Genomic DNA, 12,840 nt, shown 5'->3' on the forward strand with positions numbered 1-12,840 from the left:
AGCTAGAGACTTATTTTAAAATAAAAAAAAAAGAAAGCTGAGACTCTGGAGAACAGTTGAGGCTTGTCTGTGCCCCCTGCCCCCAGCTAGTCCTTCACACCCCCCAGGGGAGCGCGCACCCCACTTTGGGAAACGCTGCTCTAGGGGGAGATACTGAGTTGCCCTTGATCACCTCTAGCAGCAGGTACAATGGCATTGCAGTTTTGGAGGAGGCTGTTGGGCCGTTTGGCTGCAGGATTTATGCTGTGTGCAGCTGTCGACGCCCAGAGTGGAGGTCTGAGGTCTCAAAGGAGAGAGGTAGGTGAGAGAGACACCCCCTGCTGAGACAAGCTCTGAGAATCATTACTTTGGCTAGTGAGGGACCCTTTTTGGCCTGGATGGCAAAGAACCACCCACCCTTGGCTGAATTGGAGTCCATCACAGAGAGAGCTGACAGTGAGTGGCCAAATCCTGGTTATGCAGAACTCTTCCCTGCCGGATGCATTGTCCAGGGGGCACATGTCTCTGCCACACTGCCACTTGTAACATGTATATTAGGCTGTTGTGCTCCCTAGAGTTCCTCCAGTGCCGCCTGCCACTCTGGGGACTGTGACCCATCCCTGAGGTGCAGCGTGTGTATTTCGGAGCGGGGACAGCCTCTCCCTCTGCTGGGCCGTTGGGTGCAGAAGATCTTGCTGGAAACAGAATTCATGTCTGTGGGGTTTTTAAATATATTCTCTGGCCGCGCTGGCCAAGCTAATGAGCTGTTGCCAGTGTCTACTGGAGAATTGTTGGGAGTCTTTGCTGCCAGCGCTGGAAAAGGGTGGGATGAACGGGAATGTGAGGGGGCAGCTGGGAACTCCTGGACAGGAGGTGGAGTCTCTCCATGTCACTGGGGGATGAGCTTCCCTGATATTTTCCCAGGTGGAGAAGGGGGATCCCATGCACAAGTGCTTGGTCTCACCTTCCTCATCCACAGAGGAGCTGTTGACGGGCTGAAGGTGGAGGATCCCACTGCAAAGCAGCAAAGGGGCTTGACTTGCATGATTATAAACTACTCTCCCTTCTCTTTCAGGACCCACAACAATCTCTACATGCCAGAGATGGTGGCTAAGCTGGGGGAAACATTTGCAAAGGCTTTAGATATGCTGGAAGTGGAAAAGAATGCCATCCTAGGTAAAGACAGCCAACTCCTCTTTATCTGAATCAACTCTCCTACCCAGTTCACTGTCAGGAAGTGGTAGCACAAACCCCCATCTCCCTATCTCGGCTGGCGTGGGGGCAATCACAGCTTCCTGGCAGTTCATTCCCAAAAGAGGGACTGAGCTACTCGTGTGTCTGTCCATAAGCTGCATTAATTTTTCCGTGTATACACATCTGGATCTGTGTGCTCCCATAACTAGATCATTGTTCCACAGTAACACTGCCTGCCATAGGAGCAGAAACTTGCTATCTGGGCATCCTCAGTAGAAGTCTGGCCCCTGCCATTTGTCTCTAGTCATTATAAGTAGGGCTCTACCAGATTCACAGCCCTGAAAAACGTGTCATGGATGGTGAAATCTGGCCTTTTGTGTGCTTTTACTCTATTCTATACAGATTTCATGGGGGAGACCAGCGATTCTCAAATTTAGGGGTCCTGACCCTAAAGGGAGTTGCAGGGAGATCACAAGGTTATTTTAGGGTATTGCCACTCTTACTTCTGCGCTGCCTTCAGAGCTGGGTGGCTGGAGAGCAGCAGCTGTTGTCTGGGTGCCCAGCTCTAAAGGAGGTGCTCCGCCAGAAGTAAATAAGGGTGGCAGTACCATACCACGCCCCCTTACTTTTGCATTGCTGCCTTCAGAGCTGGGTGGCCGGAGGGTGGTGGCTGCTGACTGAGGGCCCAGCTCTGCAGGCAGCAGCGCAGAAATAAGGGTGGCAATGCCACACCATCCCATCCTTACTTCTGTGCTGCTGCTGGCGACAGCTCTGCCTTCAGAGCCAGGCTCCCAGCCAACAGCCACTGCTCTCCAGCTGCCCAGCTCCGAAGGAGCGCCACCACCAGCAGCAGTGCAGAAGTAAGGGTAACAATAATGCACCCCCGCCCCCTACAATAATCTTGCAACCCCCTCACCCCCCACCCTAACAACTCCTTTTTGGGTCAGGACCCCTACAATTACAATACCGCGAAATTTCAGATTTAAATAGTAAATTTCATGATTTCAGCTATCTTTAAAATCCTATGACCGTGAAATTGACCAAAATGGACTATGAATTTGGTAGGGCCCTAATTTATAAGTAGGTTTTCAGAACCTCATCCAATAGATTTGGGATGCATCAGGCATGTGAATAAATGAAGTATTCTATGTAACCAGGGAAGGATGGTCTTGGGGTTAAGGCACTGGCTGGAACTTGAGAGATCAGGGTTCAATTTCTGATTCTCTCACAAACTCACTGTGACCTCATCAGGTCACTTCATCTTCCTGTGCCTCTGCTCCCCATCTGTAAAACAGGGATAAGCCTTCCTCTCTTTAGGTTGAAAGCTCTTCAGGCAGGAACTGTCTCCTCCTATGTGTTACAGGACTTAGGCTACTGGGGCCCTGCTGGGACTCTAGAGGCTACCATGGTGCTAACAACTTGCACCCGGTGAGTCTGGCCAGCCCCCAGGACAGCAGGTGACTATTGCAGAGCCCACGGGGGCTGTTGGAAGAGGGTTTGCAGAACTGGCAGGTTCTCTTCTGGCCTACTTTGAAAGGCTGGCCCTGTCAGCCTATCCGGAGCAGTGAAGAGGGGCTAACGGAGCTGTTGGAAGTTGCACACGCTTTTGCTGCATGTCCCTAAGCTTAGAGAGATGCCACATGCATATAGTGGGTACGTCCAGGTCAGCAGTTGTCCAGATGTGGGGGTTCTGTTGGGTGTGTGGTATTGGTGCTGTAAATGGGCTGGCTGGCTCCTAGCCTCACTGCTTGGTTCCACGTGATCCTGCTGAGTACCTCGCGTGGTGCTCTCCCAGCAGCCAGGCCTGGCTGAATTGGGGCTGCTGTGAAGGTGCTGTAGGATGGTTTGAGGTCTGTGGTTGATGTATTCGATTTCTTTCCCCTCAGGCCTCCCTCAGCCTCTCCTGGAGCTTTATGACTCTCCTGTTTACAAAACCATCTTAGAAAGGATGCAGGGCTTCTTCTGTACCCTCTATGACAATTGGTAAGATCTCCCTCACACAGTCACTGATCAGCTGTAACCTGGAGTGGACCATCTTGGGGAGGGGGGATGGCATTCTGACACAGCTGTCCATGTGTGTGTACTATGGTTTTTCTAATACTCAAGTGACCATGAGCAGTGATGAACTACACAGAGCTCCCGTAACCCACCAACCATACCTGGAGTGCCAGTTTAGCAACACAGGCTGGTGGGTCTCCTGATAACTCTTCCACTGTCAGCTTGTAATACCCTGACCTAGTTTGCTGCTTGTGTCCTATTTCAGGGTTAGTAACATCAGCACTTGGAAATGCTTGTGCTTAGATACTTCAGGGATGGTCCCTCTGCACATTCCTCAGAGAGGGATCCCATAGTGAAACTTCCTATGGGCTTTACATAGCCACAAGGCGAACACATCTCCAGAGTGGAACCCGTCCAGCCTTTGCTACCATGAGAGGCATCGCATCTGTTGTGCAGCTTAGCTCACTTATACCTGGCTTTTCATTGTAGTTTCCACATCCTGGGTAATGCCGGCCCATCAATGCAGCAAGACTTCTACACTGTTGACGGCCTCGCCAGCCAGTTCCTCAACTCAGCCTTCGTTAACCTCAACAATATTCCCGACTACAGGCTGCGCCCCATGCTTCGTATCCTTTGGCTGTGGCCTGAAGCCAGCCCAGGAACCACTACAGACTGGTAGAAGGCTCCCTTTCCAAAACTGCTCTGGCTTCACAGTCACTCCTCCTCCTCTTCAAGACTGAGCCAGTGGAGGGAGTAAGGATGGTAGATCAAATTAAGTAAATCTTGCCTCTGCCCCTTTACATTGCGGCTAGGACTGTCCCGCTCTGTTTAGTGGAGTGTGAACAGGTGCACATGGAAAGGCACTGCAAGGAGTGAGGTCAGCACAGATTACATGTGCAAAGAAAGAAGTTGCACTGCCCTGGGCAGATGCAAGAAGGAGGGCCTCTCTGCCAACAAGTCCAACCTACAACCACCTTTGGGGGCTAGATTTCTCAGGAGGTTGGAAACAGGTTAATCTGGTGACTGGTTCCGACTGACGACTACAATGAGCTGTGGTGCTCGATTCAGTTCCCAGGGCACAGCTGTCCACATCACAAAACTACCACACCACGTGGCACTAATTGTCCCCCTTCTGGGCAGTCTCAGTTGAATGGCCTTCACACACTAAAAGTGGGGCCTCCAAGACCCAGGTCAGGACTGCTGGGAAGGTGGGCTTAAGAAGCCTGCTGCGCTGCTCTCTTTGCAGTTCGTGCTCTGACTTCAAATGCTGGTACTGTTCCAAGTGCTAACATTGCTCTGATGTTATGTCTCTGGTGTGAATGGTTCATTGGTTGTTGTCAGTCTGTTTCAGCTAAGAAGCAGAATGCATGGGGCTCTTCCATGTAAGTGATGGAGCACTGCATGCTGGGACCTGCAGTCTCCATGCTGTATGGTTATCAGCTGTATTGGTGCACTGCAGCCCGCCCTGGCATGACACTTGTGTGCTGCATAACTTCCTTAACCAGCCCATGCAGGTGTGTTTGTGAAGCCCTTGGTTCTCTCCTGCCCCTCGGAGCACTACGAAACACTTCTCTGTCCCATGCTCGGCCCGCTCTTCACCTATCTACACGTGGTAAGAAACAGCTTTTTCAGTGTCACTTGGTGCAGCTGGCTACTGGGAAGGCTCAGGGCTCCTGTGTCAGAGTGGAGACGTCCCTCCAGCTCACCCTTAGCAGGGCTCCAAAGCCCAATTACACAGGGAGCAGAGCCTAGAAATTTGACTTTGGCCACTTCAGTGTGTGGAGTCTGGAATCCAGACATCGTCTTGCCCAGTTGCACCCGCCGTGCTGGTGTGTTAGTTCCTGGCTATGAATTTCCAGGCTTGGGGATGTGAGCCCCTTCTCCCACCCCGTGGTCTTCAGTCATTTGAATCTCTGTAGGCTTAGGTCCTCAACAATGCTGGGTCTGCAGTCCCTTCTTCCCCCTTTCCTGGTGGGTAGCTCTGTAATTCCTAGAGTCAGCACAGCTACACCAGCTTTCCAGCCATCACTAGGCCTGTGGTTCCCAAACAATGGGTTTTGCCCCAAGTGGGGTTGCTCCATCAGCAGGTGGGGTTGGGTAATCCCGAGTGTGCTACAGAATGGTGTCCTCTGGGCAAAAATGGCATCCTCTGCACAGCGTGCCCTCACATGTGCACTCCATGCAAGATCTTGCCGTGCGGAGGACGCCATTTGAAAATGGCGTCCTCCATGCTGCCTGTGGTTGCGGGAAACAAAAAATCTGCAAATGGGTTCATGCAGGGAAAAAGACTGGGAACCACGGCAGTAGGAGTTTTTTCCTGGGCTCCTGCCCTGTTCTGGGGGGGCTTTGAGAGAGGTATATTTAAAGTTCCTTTGAGTCAGACCAGGTTCCTCACAGAGCCATGTCTGGTGGCCAGGGTCCTGCCCTGTTGGCTCTGTGGTCTGGTGAATGGTGTCCAGATCTCTGTACAGTGTTTCTGGGATGGCTCCTTGAGGTTATTAAATCCTGTCCGGTGTTTTTTGCAGAGACTGTCCCAGAAATGGCAGGTCATCAGCCAGCGGAGCATACTTTGGTAAGGGACGTGGACTGAAAGGGAGGCAAGGGGTGGGAACCACAGCGTGGGACTCTCAGCTGGCCTTTTGCCTCCATCTGGCAGCAGTGGGGAAGGGAGCAACCCTCCAATAGCAATATCTATGAGCTCCAGAGAGTCGTGTCCAGCCCTCCTGATTGGGATGGGAGCACAGGAGACCACCACCCCGGCCCCACAGAAAGGGAATCAAAATGGAGGTGGGGCTGCTGGGCCTTGAGCTGGAGTCTGCAGCTCCTTGGACTTGTAGTCTGTGGGGAGGGTGAGCTGTTGAGCAGCTGCCTGTGGAGTGACTGTTCCCTCCAAGCCTGCGGAGCTATGAGGGAAGATACCCTGAAAAGGGAGACACCACCCCTCTTGATGCTTCTCTGTGATGCTGTCTCCAGTGGAGCTGAGCTTCTGCTCAGCTCCACAGTCTCTCTCCTGTCCTCACTGGGGGAATGAAGGTCTCGGTTAGTCTTTGGTCATGAGAGAAGTTTCTGCCCTCCACTCTTCTGTTAATCTGGGCTGTGATCCAGGCCAGAAGCCCGGCCAGCTGAGTGGTTCGCTCCATGTATGTGGGTAAAGCTAGCATACTAAGATGCTGCCTCCTTGGTCTCTCAGTGCTCTCCTAAACTTCCCCCCTCCTTATTTTTCTTATCAGCGAGGAGGACACAGCAGATGACAACCCTGAGTCCCAGGAGATGCTTGAGGAGCAGCTGGTCAGGTTGCTGACCCGGGAAGTCATGGATCTTATCAGTAAGTGAAACAAGCTGGTTGCAGAATGTCACAGGGAGAGTCGTGCCCTGGGCAGGAACACGGGGATTGCCAGACTGCATCATATCTGTGGTGTAGTGGCCAGCAATGGAAGGCGTATGTGTGATAAACTGCCCCCATGAAGGTCTCATCTAATCCCTAATTGAGATCAGTTTACACCCTGAAGCAGGAGGTTTATCTTCCTTCCAGTACATTTTTCTGTTAGCATTAACTATTAGAATTCTGAATATTTTTTGTATCCATGTAGGAGTCCAGCCCCTCTTTGAATCTTGCTGAATTGTTGATTGGTGTCTGAGGGGGTACATGTGATATGTTTCCTTGTGTGTGGGATCGGGGCAGGGGCGTTTGCCTGAATGCATTGGCGCCTCCAGGAGCAAAGTCAGGGGCCTGGCCTGATCATCATCTTACTGCCGGTGATCACATCACTTCTCCCTCTATGTGATGAGAACATCTCTCTCTTTCCTGGGCAGTTCCCTTTAGTTAGCTCTCAGGCTTTCAAACACCCCAATGCAGAGTTTGAGGAAATTTATTTCCACATAAGAATTACACCATGTCAGAGAGCCTGACCTTGTGATTCATTTCCTAATTAGCCTCACCCCCATCGGTTGGTGCACCCCAGCCAGGATCCTGGCACTGAATAAACTTGCTCCAGTGCCCTCTTCATTGCTCAGGATTTCTGAGACAGTCATGTACCCTGTGACAGGTTCCCCCCAGGGTACCAGCTGGAACTGGGGTGCCACTGAGCCCCCTGATCCACCAGTCTGGGCTCCCTCTCTCACTATACTGCTGTGACAGCTGCAACACCCTCCAGGCTTGAGCCTGCACTTTCCCCGGCATACATACAAGTAGGGACACACCCAGCTGCAGTTACATGCTGTGCTGCTGTGACAGCTGCAACACCCTCCGAGCAGCCATTTCTCAGGGGGTATAGCGTTTTCAGAAAGGCTCCCCAGATGGGAGATAAGCTTCTCCTAAGGTATATTGTTTTCCTAGTGGCCCATTCCCCACCCACTGTCTAGAATGAAAGCATGTTGTCTAGTCGGCATTCCCCAGGTATAACTACATCTGAAATGCAGAGACATAGTCAATATTTATAACTTCAGATACAAAAATGATACATGCATACAAGTAGGCTACTCCTATTCAGTAAATCATAACCTTTCCAATGACATCTCACGTGACTGATCTTGCATAAAATACATCATAACTATGTCATGATCCTATCACAGTAATATCACTATGAAGAATGTGGGGTGCAGTGTCACAATCCCCCTCTCCAGTCTGGTACTGCAGCGGGTTTGAGGTAGAAGATGCTGTGACCAAGACACTTGAACTTTCTGCCCCTTAGCCCAGTCTTTGGCCTCACTTCCTGGCTTTAATGTTGCATTTGGCGTTCCTTAGCCGTTGTGCAGGGGACAAAGTTTGGGGAGTGCTGGGGGAGAACAAAGCAGCAGGGCCCCATGAGAATGAGTAGGACGATCCGTGTAGGCTCTGTGCTGATGTCTCCCCCGCCCTCCTGACCTGTTCTTGTCTTTGCAGCTGTTTGCTGTGTTTCAAAGAAAGGCGCCACTGAGCATAACAGCTCTGCTGTTGCAGATGGAGACGGTGAGTAAGTTGTCCTGCTGTATCCGCTCACCACTGCTGGGCATACAGACAGACCCTTCCCACCTTTAGGCTGGCTCTCATTTGAGGCTCTGCGCAGTGTCTGATCAGGGTCTCCAGCTCCGCCCCCGGGGGACTCCTCTCTAGGGTTCAGGAGCCCAGTCAGAGCTTCCCATGCTGACTTTGCAGGTAACTCTGCAGGAACCCAAACGCTGGGGAACTGTCTGTGATTCTTTGTCCGGTGATGCTGAGGCTTCCTCCTCCCAGTCCCCTCTCAGCTGGATCTTGCCTCTAGGATACAAGATGCCTTTTCCACCCCAGCATATGAAGCAAGTCACCGGCTCCAACTGGTGTTCTCCAGTCCTTGTTGGCATGAATGGGTCAGTGGAAGTTGACCCTAATGATCTGAGCTGGGGTGTCTGGTGAGAGAGGCTATCTGCATGGCCTCCATCCTAGCTGGGTGAGCTGTAGCTAGGTGGATGCTCTCACCCACACAGGCTAGCTTGGAGGTGTTTCTCTGGTGGGCTGAGGTGTCGACTCCAGAGTGTCGTCAAACTCTAGAACTAGAGTGAGCCTTGCTGGTGTAGCCCTTCCCAAGGGAAGATGGTGTTCACGCGGCTGCTTTTTCTCTGCTTGTAGATGATGAGATGATGTCCACAGACGTGACCCCACCTTCCAGTGCAGAGCTAACTGAGCTGGGCAAGTGTTTGATGAAGCAGGAGGTAAGAAAGTGGAGATGCTGGTGGCCTCTCCCGCTTTCGGTACCCCTTGTACTTTACTGTAGTCTGTACGTGCTCCCAGTGCAGCTGTCTAATCTGTGTATCCCCAGAAACAAAAGCCCCCTGTAGCAGAGGGAAAGTCTGTTTTAAGGGCCTCACCAATCATCCTGGAAAGTGCTAAAGGGGGAGGTGGGAATAAGGATTCAGTATAACAGGCTTCTAGTGCATTTCAATCTGAGTTGATGTATGGTCCATGCTAGGAGTAAGTTCTTTCCTGTAGTGTTGCCTGCCTGGCCCTGCCCCCTTTCCTGGGCCCTGCCTTTCAAGAAGAACTACTTGCAGTAGCTGATTTTTCTGTAACATCTACCCAAATTATCAGGCAAATAGGAGCAGACCCAGACTCTGTGGCACCTGCAGGCTGACCAGGTAAATGCTGACCCTCACTCATGCACAGAGTGGAATGCAGTGCTGCCTTTGGGGATAGTCAGGGACCTCAGCATGCATCTTGCTTTTTGTTGGAGCATTAAGTAGGGTGCCTCTGTTAGGAAGATATCCCACCTGGATTCCTGTGAATGCACCCCTGTCAGGAACAAACCCTTCAGCCAAGCTGGGAAGTGCTTCCACTGACTCATTCTTTTCTCTGCCTTCCCCTTTCCAGGATGTCTGCACTGCTCTTCTGATCACGGCCTACAGATCCCTCTCCTGGAAGGACACCCTGTCCTGCCAAAGAACCACCACGCAGCTTTGCTGGCCATTGCTCAAACAGGTACTTTCCCTACAGGGGACCATTGGTGGAGGGGGCAGAAATGGAGGCTCTGGGTACTGATGGCTCCTTCCCTTCTGACCCCCTAACCATCATGGACAGACTCCGACTTTGGTCTGGATGGGAGCTAGATGTTTCCTCCGACTGGACTGTCTGGAGCAGGCCTGGCTTGTGTTAGTATCTCGGTTCCATGCTGCTGTTGTCTCTCCCCTAGGTGCTCACAGGGAATCTGCTCCCTGACGCAGTGACCTGGTTCTTCACCGGCGTGCTGAAAGGGTTGCAGACACACGGACAGCATGATGGCTGCATGGCAGCTCTCGTACACTTGGCTTTCCAGATCTATGAGGCTTTGGTAAGGAGCTGTGGGGAAAAAAGGAGGGAATCTTTATGGTGCCAGGTTTGATAGATAGTAATGAATGAACTAGTCCCAAGCCGAAGTGGGGAAGGGGTGGAGGAGGTAGCAGCCCCCTTCCTCTGTGCCATCAGGTGAAGGTGGAGGCTTCTGTGGTAGAACGTCTATTGATTGGCTTCTTCCCTTCTCCCTGTAGCGCCCCCGCTATGCTGAGCTGAAGGCAGTGATGGAACAGATCCCAGAAATCCAGAAGGAATCATTGGAGCAGTTTGACTCCAAGCTTCTAAACCCAACTCTGCTGAAAGTGGCAGACAAGCGCCGGAAGGACAATTTCAAACGCCTCATTGCAGGCTGCATCGGGGTAGGCAACCGCAGAGCCCAGAGGAAACCTGTTTCCTCCCTGTGGACCGGGCTCCTGAATCCCGGCCCTACCCAGTCTGCGTCTCCCCTCAGCCCCTTTCCCTTGTCCAGCTCTCTGGTGCTTCTGGAATGTGGCTGCAGCACATCCATAGTGTTCGTGCTGCTCTGGCTCTCCTCAGCCTTGGCCTGGGTGAGGTGGAACTGAGCACTCTGGGCACCTTGTGGGAGCTCTCCTAGCTGAAGGGCTGCTGGCACTCTGCGTACAGTGCTCCTGCAGAGAAGGTGTAAGCACCACTGGGCAGGACCCACGGGTGGGTACAGAGCTTTAGCCAGGACAGTACCATTGGGGTAAGAAGCATTGGGCTCCTGTTGACTATGTGGTCACAGTCAGGACCCCATTGTGGCAGTGTCACCTGCATTGGCATGTACTGCAGATGCCAGGCTACTCTCCTGGACACAGAAAAGCTTGGGGACATGAACCGAGAGGTTGGAGCAAAGCATGGTACCTGAGCTGGGTAATGACTGCGACACACTTAGGTGACTCTGGAGTCCTTTGGAGGAGTGAGTCTGCAGGTGCAGTGACTAACCTAGGCCTGTCCCTCTGTCCCCTGCAGAAGCCTCTGGGAGAACAGTTCCGCAAAGAGGTTCACATCCGGAACCTCCCATCTCTCTTCAAAAAGGTGAAGCCGTCGCTGGAGACAGACGTACTGGAGAACAACGAGGATGGAGAAGGCCTCACTGCGCTCTTTGAGCCCTGAGCTGGGGCACGTCAGCCACCCCCACCCCCACTTCATATTTTCTGTCTCCTCTTGTAGCAACCACATTAGAGTCCTCTTCTCACTCCTCCATGAGCATTTGCCTAAACAGAGCCCCCACTGGTCTCATCCTCATACCTTTCCTGTGCGGGGATGCGCCCTGAGTTCGGACTTGATCCAGCTTTCCCTGATTTTTCCCATTGGATTTGCAGCTTTAGGCTTCAGCTTGTGTGCAAGATGAGAGCTGAGCACATAGACTCCACTAGGTAGAGCCTCGTCATTTTGCAGCCTTGGGTCACTTGAACCCCACCTGCTTCTGGGCTAGTCCCTCAGGAGTTAGGTTTAATGGGAGAGGCAGAATGGTATCCCAGCGAAGATGGCACTCCCCAGCCTCACTCTGAAGGGAGAGAGCCAGGCTTCACCTGGGATGCATCACACTCCTGTTGTGCCCACCACTGGCTGTCCCCATCTGGCATCATCTCCAGTGTGACGACAGCAGAGGGCTTGTTTTCTGGTGAATCTCTTTCCCTCTCGGACTACTTGAAAGCTGCCCTAGTTTTCTCAGCTGTGATTGCTTTCCAGGCTGGAGGCTGCATGCTTGGGAGTGTTACAGTGCCCTAGAATCTCCTGGAGTCAGTGTTCTCAGTCTGATTTTTTAAAACACTGCTCCTCTCTGGAAGGAGACAGATGTCGTCGTATGTGTGCTCAGTAGAACTTACTCCACAAGGAACCAAATGGAAAGTTGGCCTAGCCTTATGCCAGTTTCTATCAAAAGCCCCTCAGGACTGGGGCAGGAATATCACGCAGCATTCCCTGTGGACTGGAAAATGACAGGTGCAGAGTACGGAAAATCTGGACCAGGTTGCCAAGAGCCTGTAAACCCTGAAGGGGATCAGCCCTCAGTGTTGCGTGGGGATGACAGTGGGCCTGCATTCTGCTTTAGGAATATGCATTGTCCCACATCACCGTTCTTCCTGAAATCTTGACCTCCTGTAGCCAGGGTTCAGGAAGATGGGGGTTAAATTCCTGATCTACTATTTTAGCAGAATAAGGAAATGTGGACTGAGATTTGAACCCTTCTGTGCCCTGTTCTAGTGGCAGTGAGGATGGTTTAGTCTCTGTTACTGGAGGAACAAGTGTTGTGGTAGGAGTTGGGCTCCGTAATGCAAATTGTATGGTGGGGGAAGGTTTTTATCCAAAATGAGCTTTTATGGTTTGCCATCCAGGGTACTGCAAAAGAACAGAGAACTGAAACCAATGAGAAGTGTATTGACTAGGCTGGGGCCTGGACAAGGAGCAGAACAGAAATCTTAGGAGAATGGGGCTGGAAAGAACAGCAGGCCTCAGGAATGCAGTGTGACCATCCCTGTGGCCTGAGCCCACTCATCCTATTGCCCTTGTTACACAGTCCCTTCCACTCTTTGCCTCATAATCTTTTTACTTACTCCTGAGCTGAAGTGGCTCCTGGCCTCAGCAGGGGCTGGTTGTATTTATTGTGTTGTGGTATTTTTAACATTGTGACTTCATGCTAGAAACAAAGATTTTTTTTTAATGGTTTTTAGAGCCTTCTTTTGTAGGAATATTAAATGCGAAGCTGTCTCTGGATTGGTTGTTAAACCTCTGAATGTCAGTAAAGGTATTTCGGTTTCATACCCAAGGTATCATGTCTGCCTTTATTCTGTGGTGGTCTCTTGTCCAGTTGATGATGAGGCTTCCATACTATGTATTTCTGCTCCCAACACCCATTTTTACTCCAGTGGCAAAAGTGTCTGACT

At 51.7% G+C, this 12,840-nt stretch overlaps 1 protein-coding gene across 4 annotated transcripts in view; it reads left to right on the forward strand.

The window, feature by feature from the left end:
* Positions 1-12,717, forward strand: part of XPO5 (exportin 5) — a 36,488-nt gene extending 23,771 nt beyond the window's left edge. For 2 of the 4 annotated variants that reach the window (XM_054022248.1, XM_054022251.1), the window contains exons 22-34: positions 179-301; positions 1,055-1,155; positions 3,060-3,156; positions 3,661-3,797; positions 4,686-4,783; positions 5,697-5,743; positions 6,402-6,496; positions 8,054-8,119; positions 8,756-8,838; positions 9,494-9,601; positions 9,813-9,950; positions 10,147-10,311; positions 10,925-12,717. In XM_054022248.1, the coding sequence (XP_053878223.1) occupies positions 179-301; positions 1,055-1,155; positions 3,060-3,156; positions 3,661-3,797; positions 4,686-4,783; positions 5,697-5,743; positions 6,402-6,496; positions 8,054-8,119; positions 8,756-8,838; positions 9,494-9,601; positions 9,813-9,950; positions 10,147-10,311; positions 10,925-11,068 (1,402 nt within the window). In that variant the 3' untranslated portion in view covers positions 11,069-12,717. The remainder of the gene's footprint in view (positions 1-178; positions 302-1,054; positions 1,156-3,059; positions 3,157-3,660; positions 3,798-4,685; positions 4,784-5,696; positions 5,744-6,401; positions 6,497-8,053; positions 8,120-8,755; positions 8,839-9,493; positions 9,602-9,812; positions 9,951-10,146; positions 10,312-10,924) is intronic. The other 2 variants (XM_054022250.1, XM_054022252.1) reach the window with 2 other exon arrangements.
* The last annotated feature ends 123 nt before the right edge of the window (positions 12,718-12,840 follow it).

The sequence above is a fragment of the Malaclemys terrapin genome, chromosome 3 (genome assembly GCF_027887155.1).
Source record: "Malaclemys terrapin pileata isolate rMalTer1 chromosome 3, rMalTer1.hap1, whole genome shotgun sequence".
NCBI classification, from domain to species: domain Eukaryota; kingdom Metazoa; phylum Chordata; order Testudines; family Emydidae; genus Malaclemys; species Malaclemys terrapin.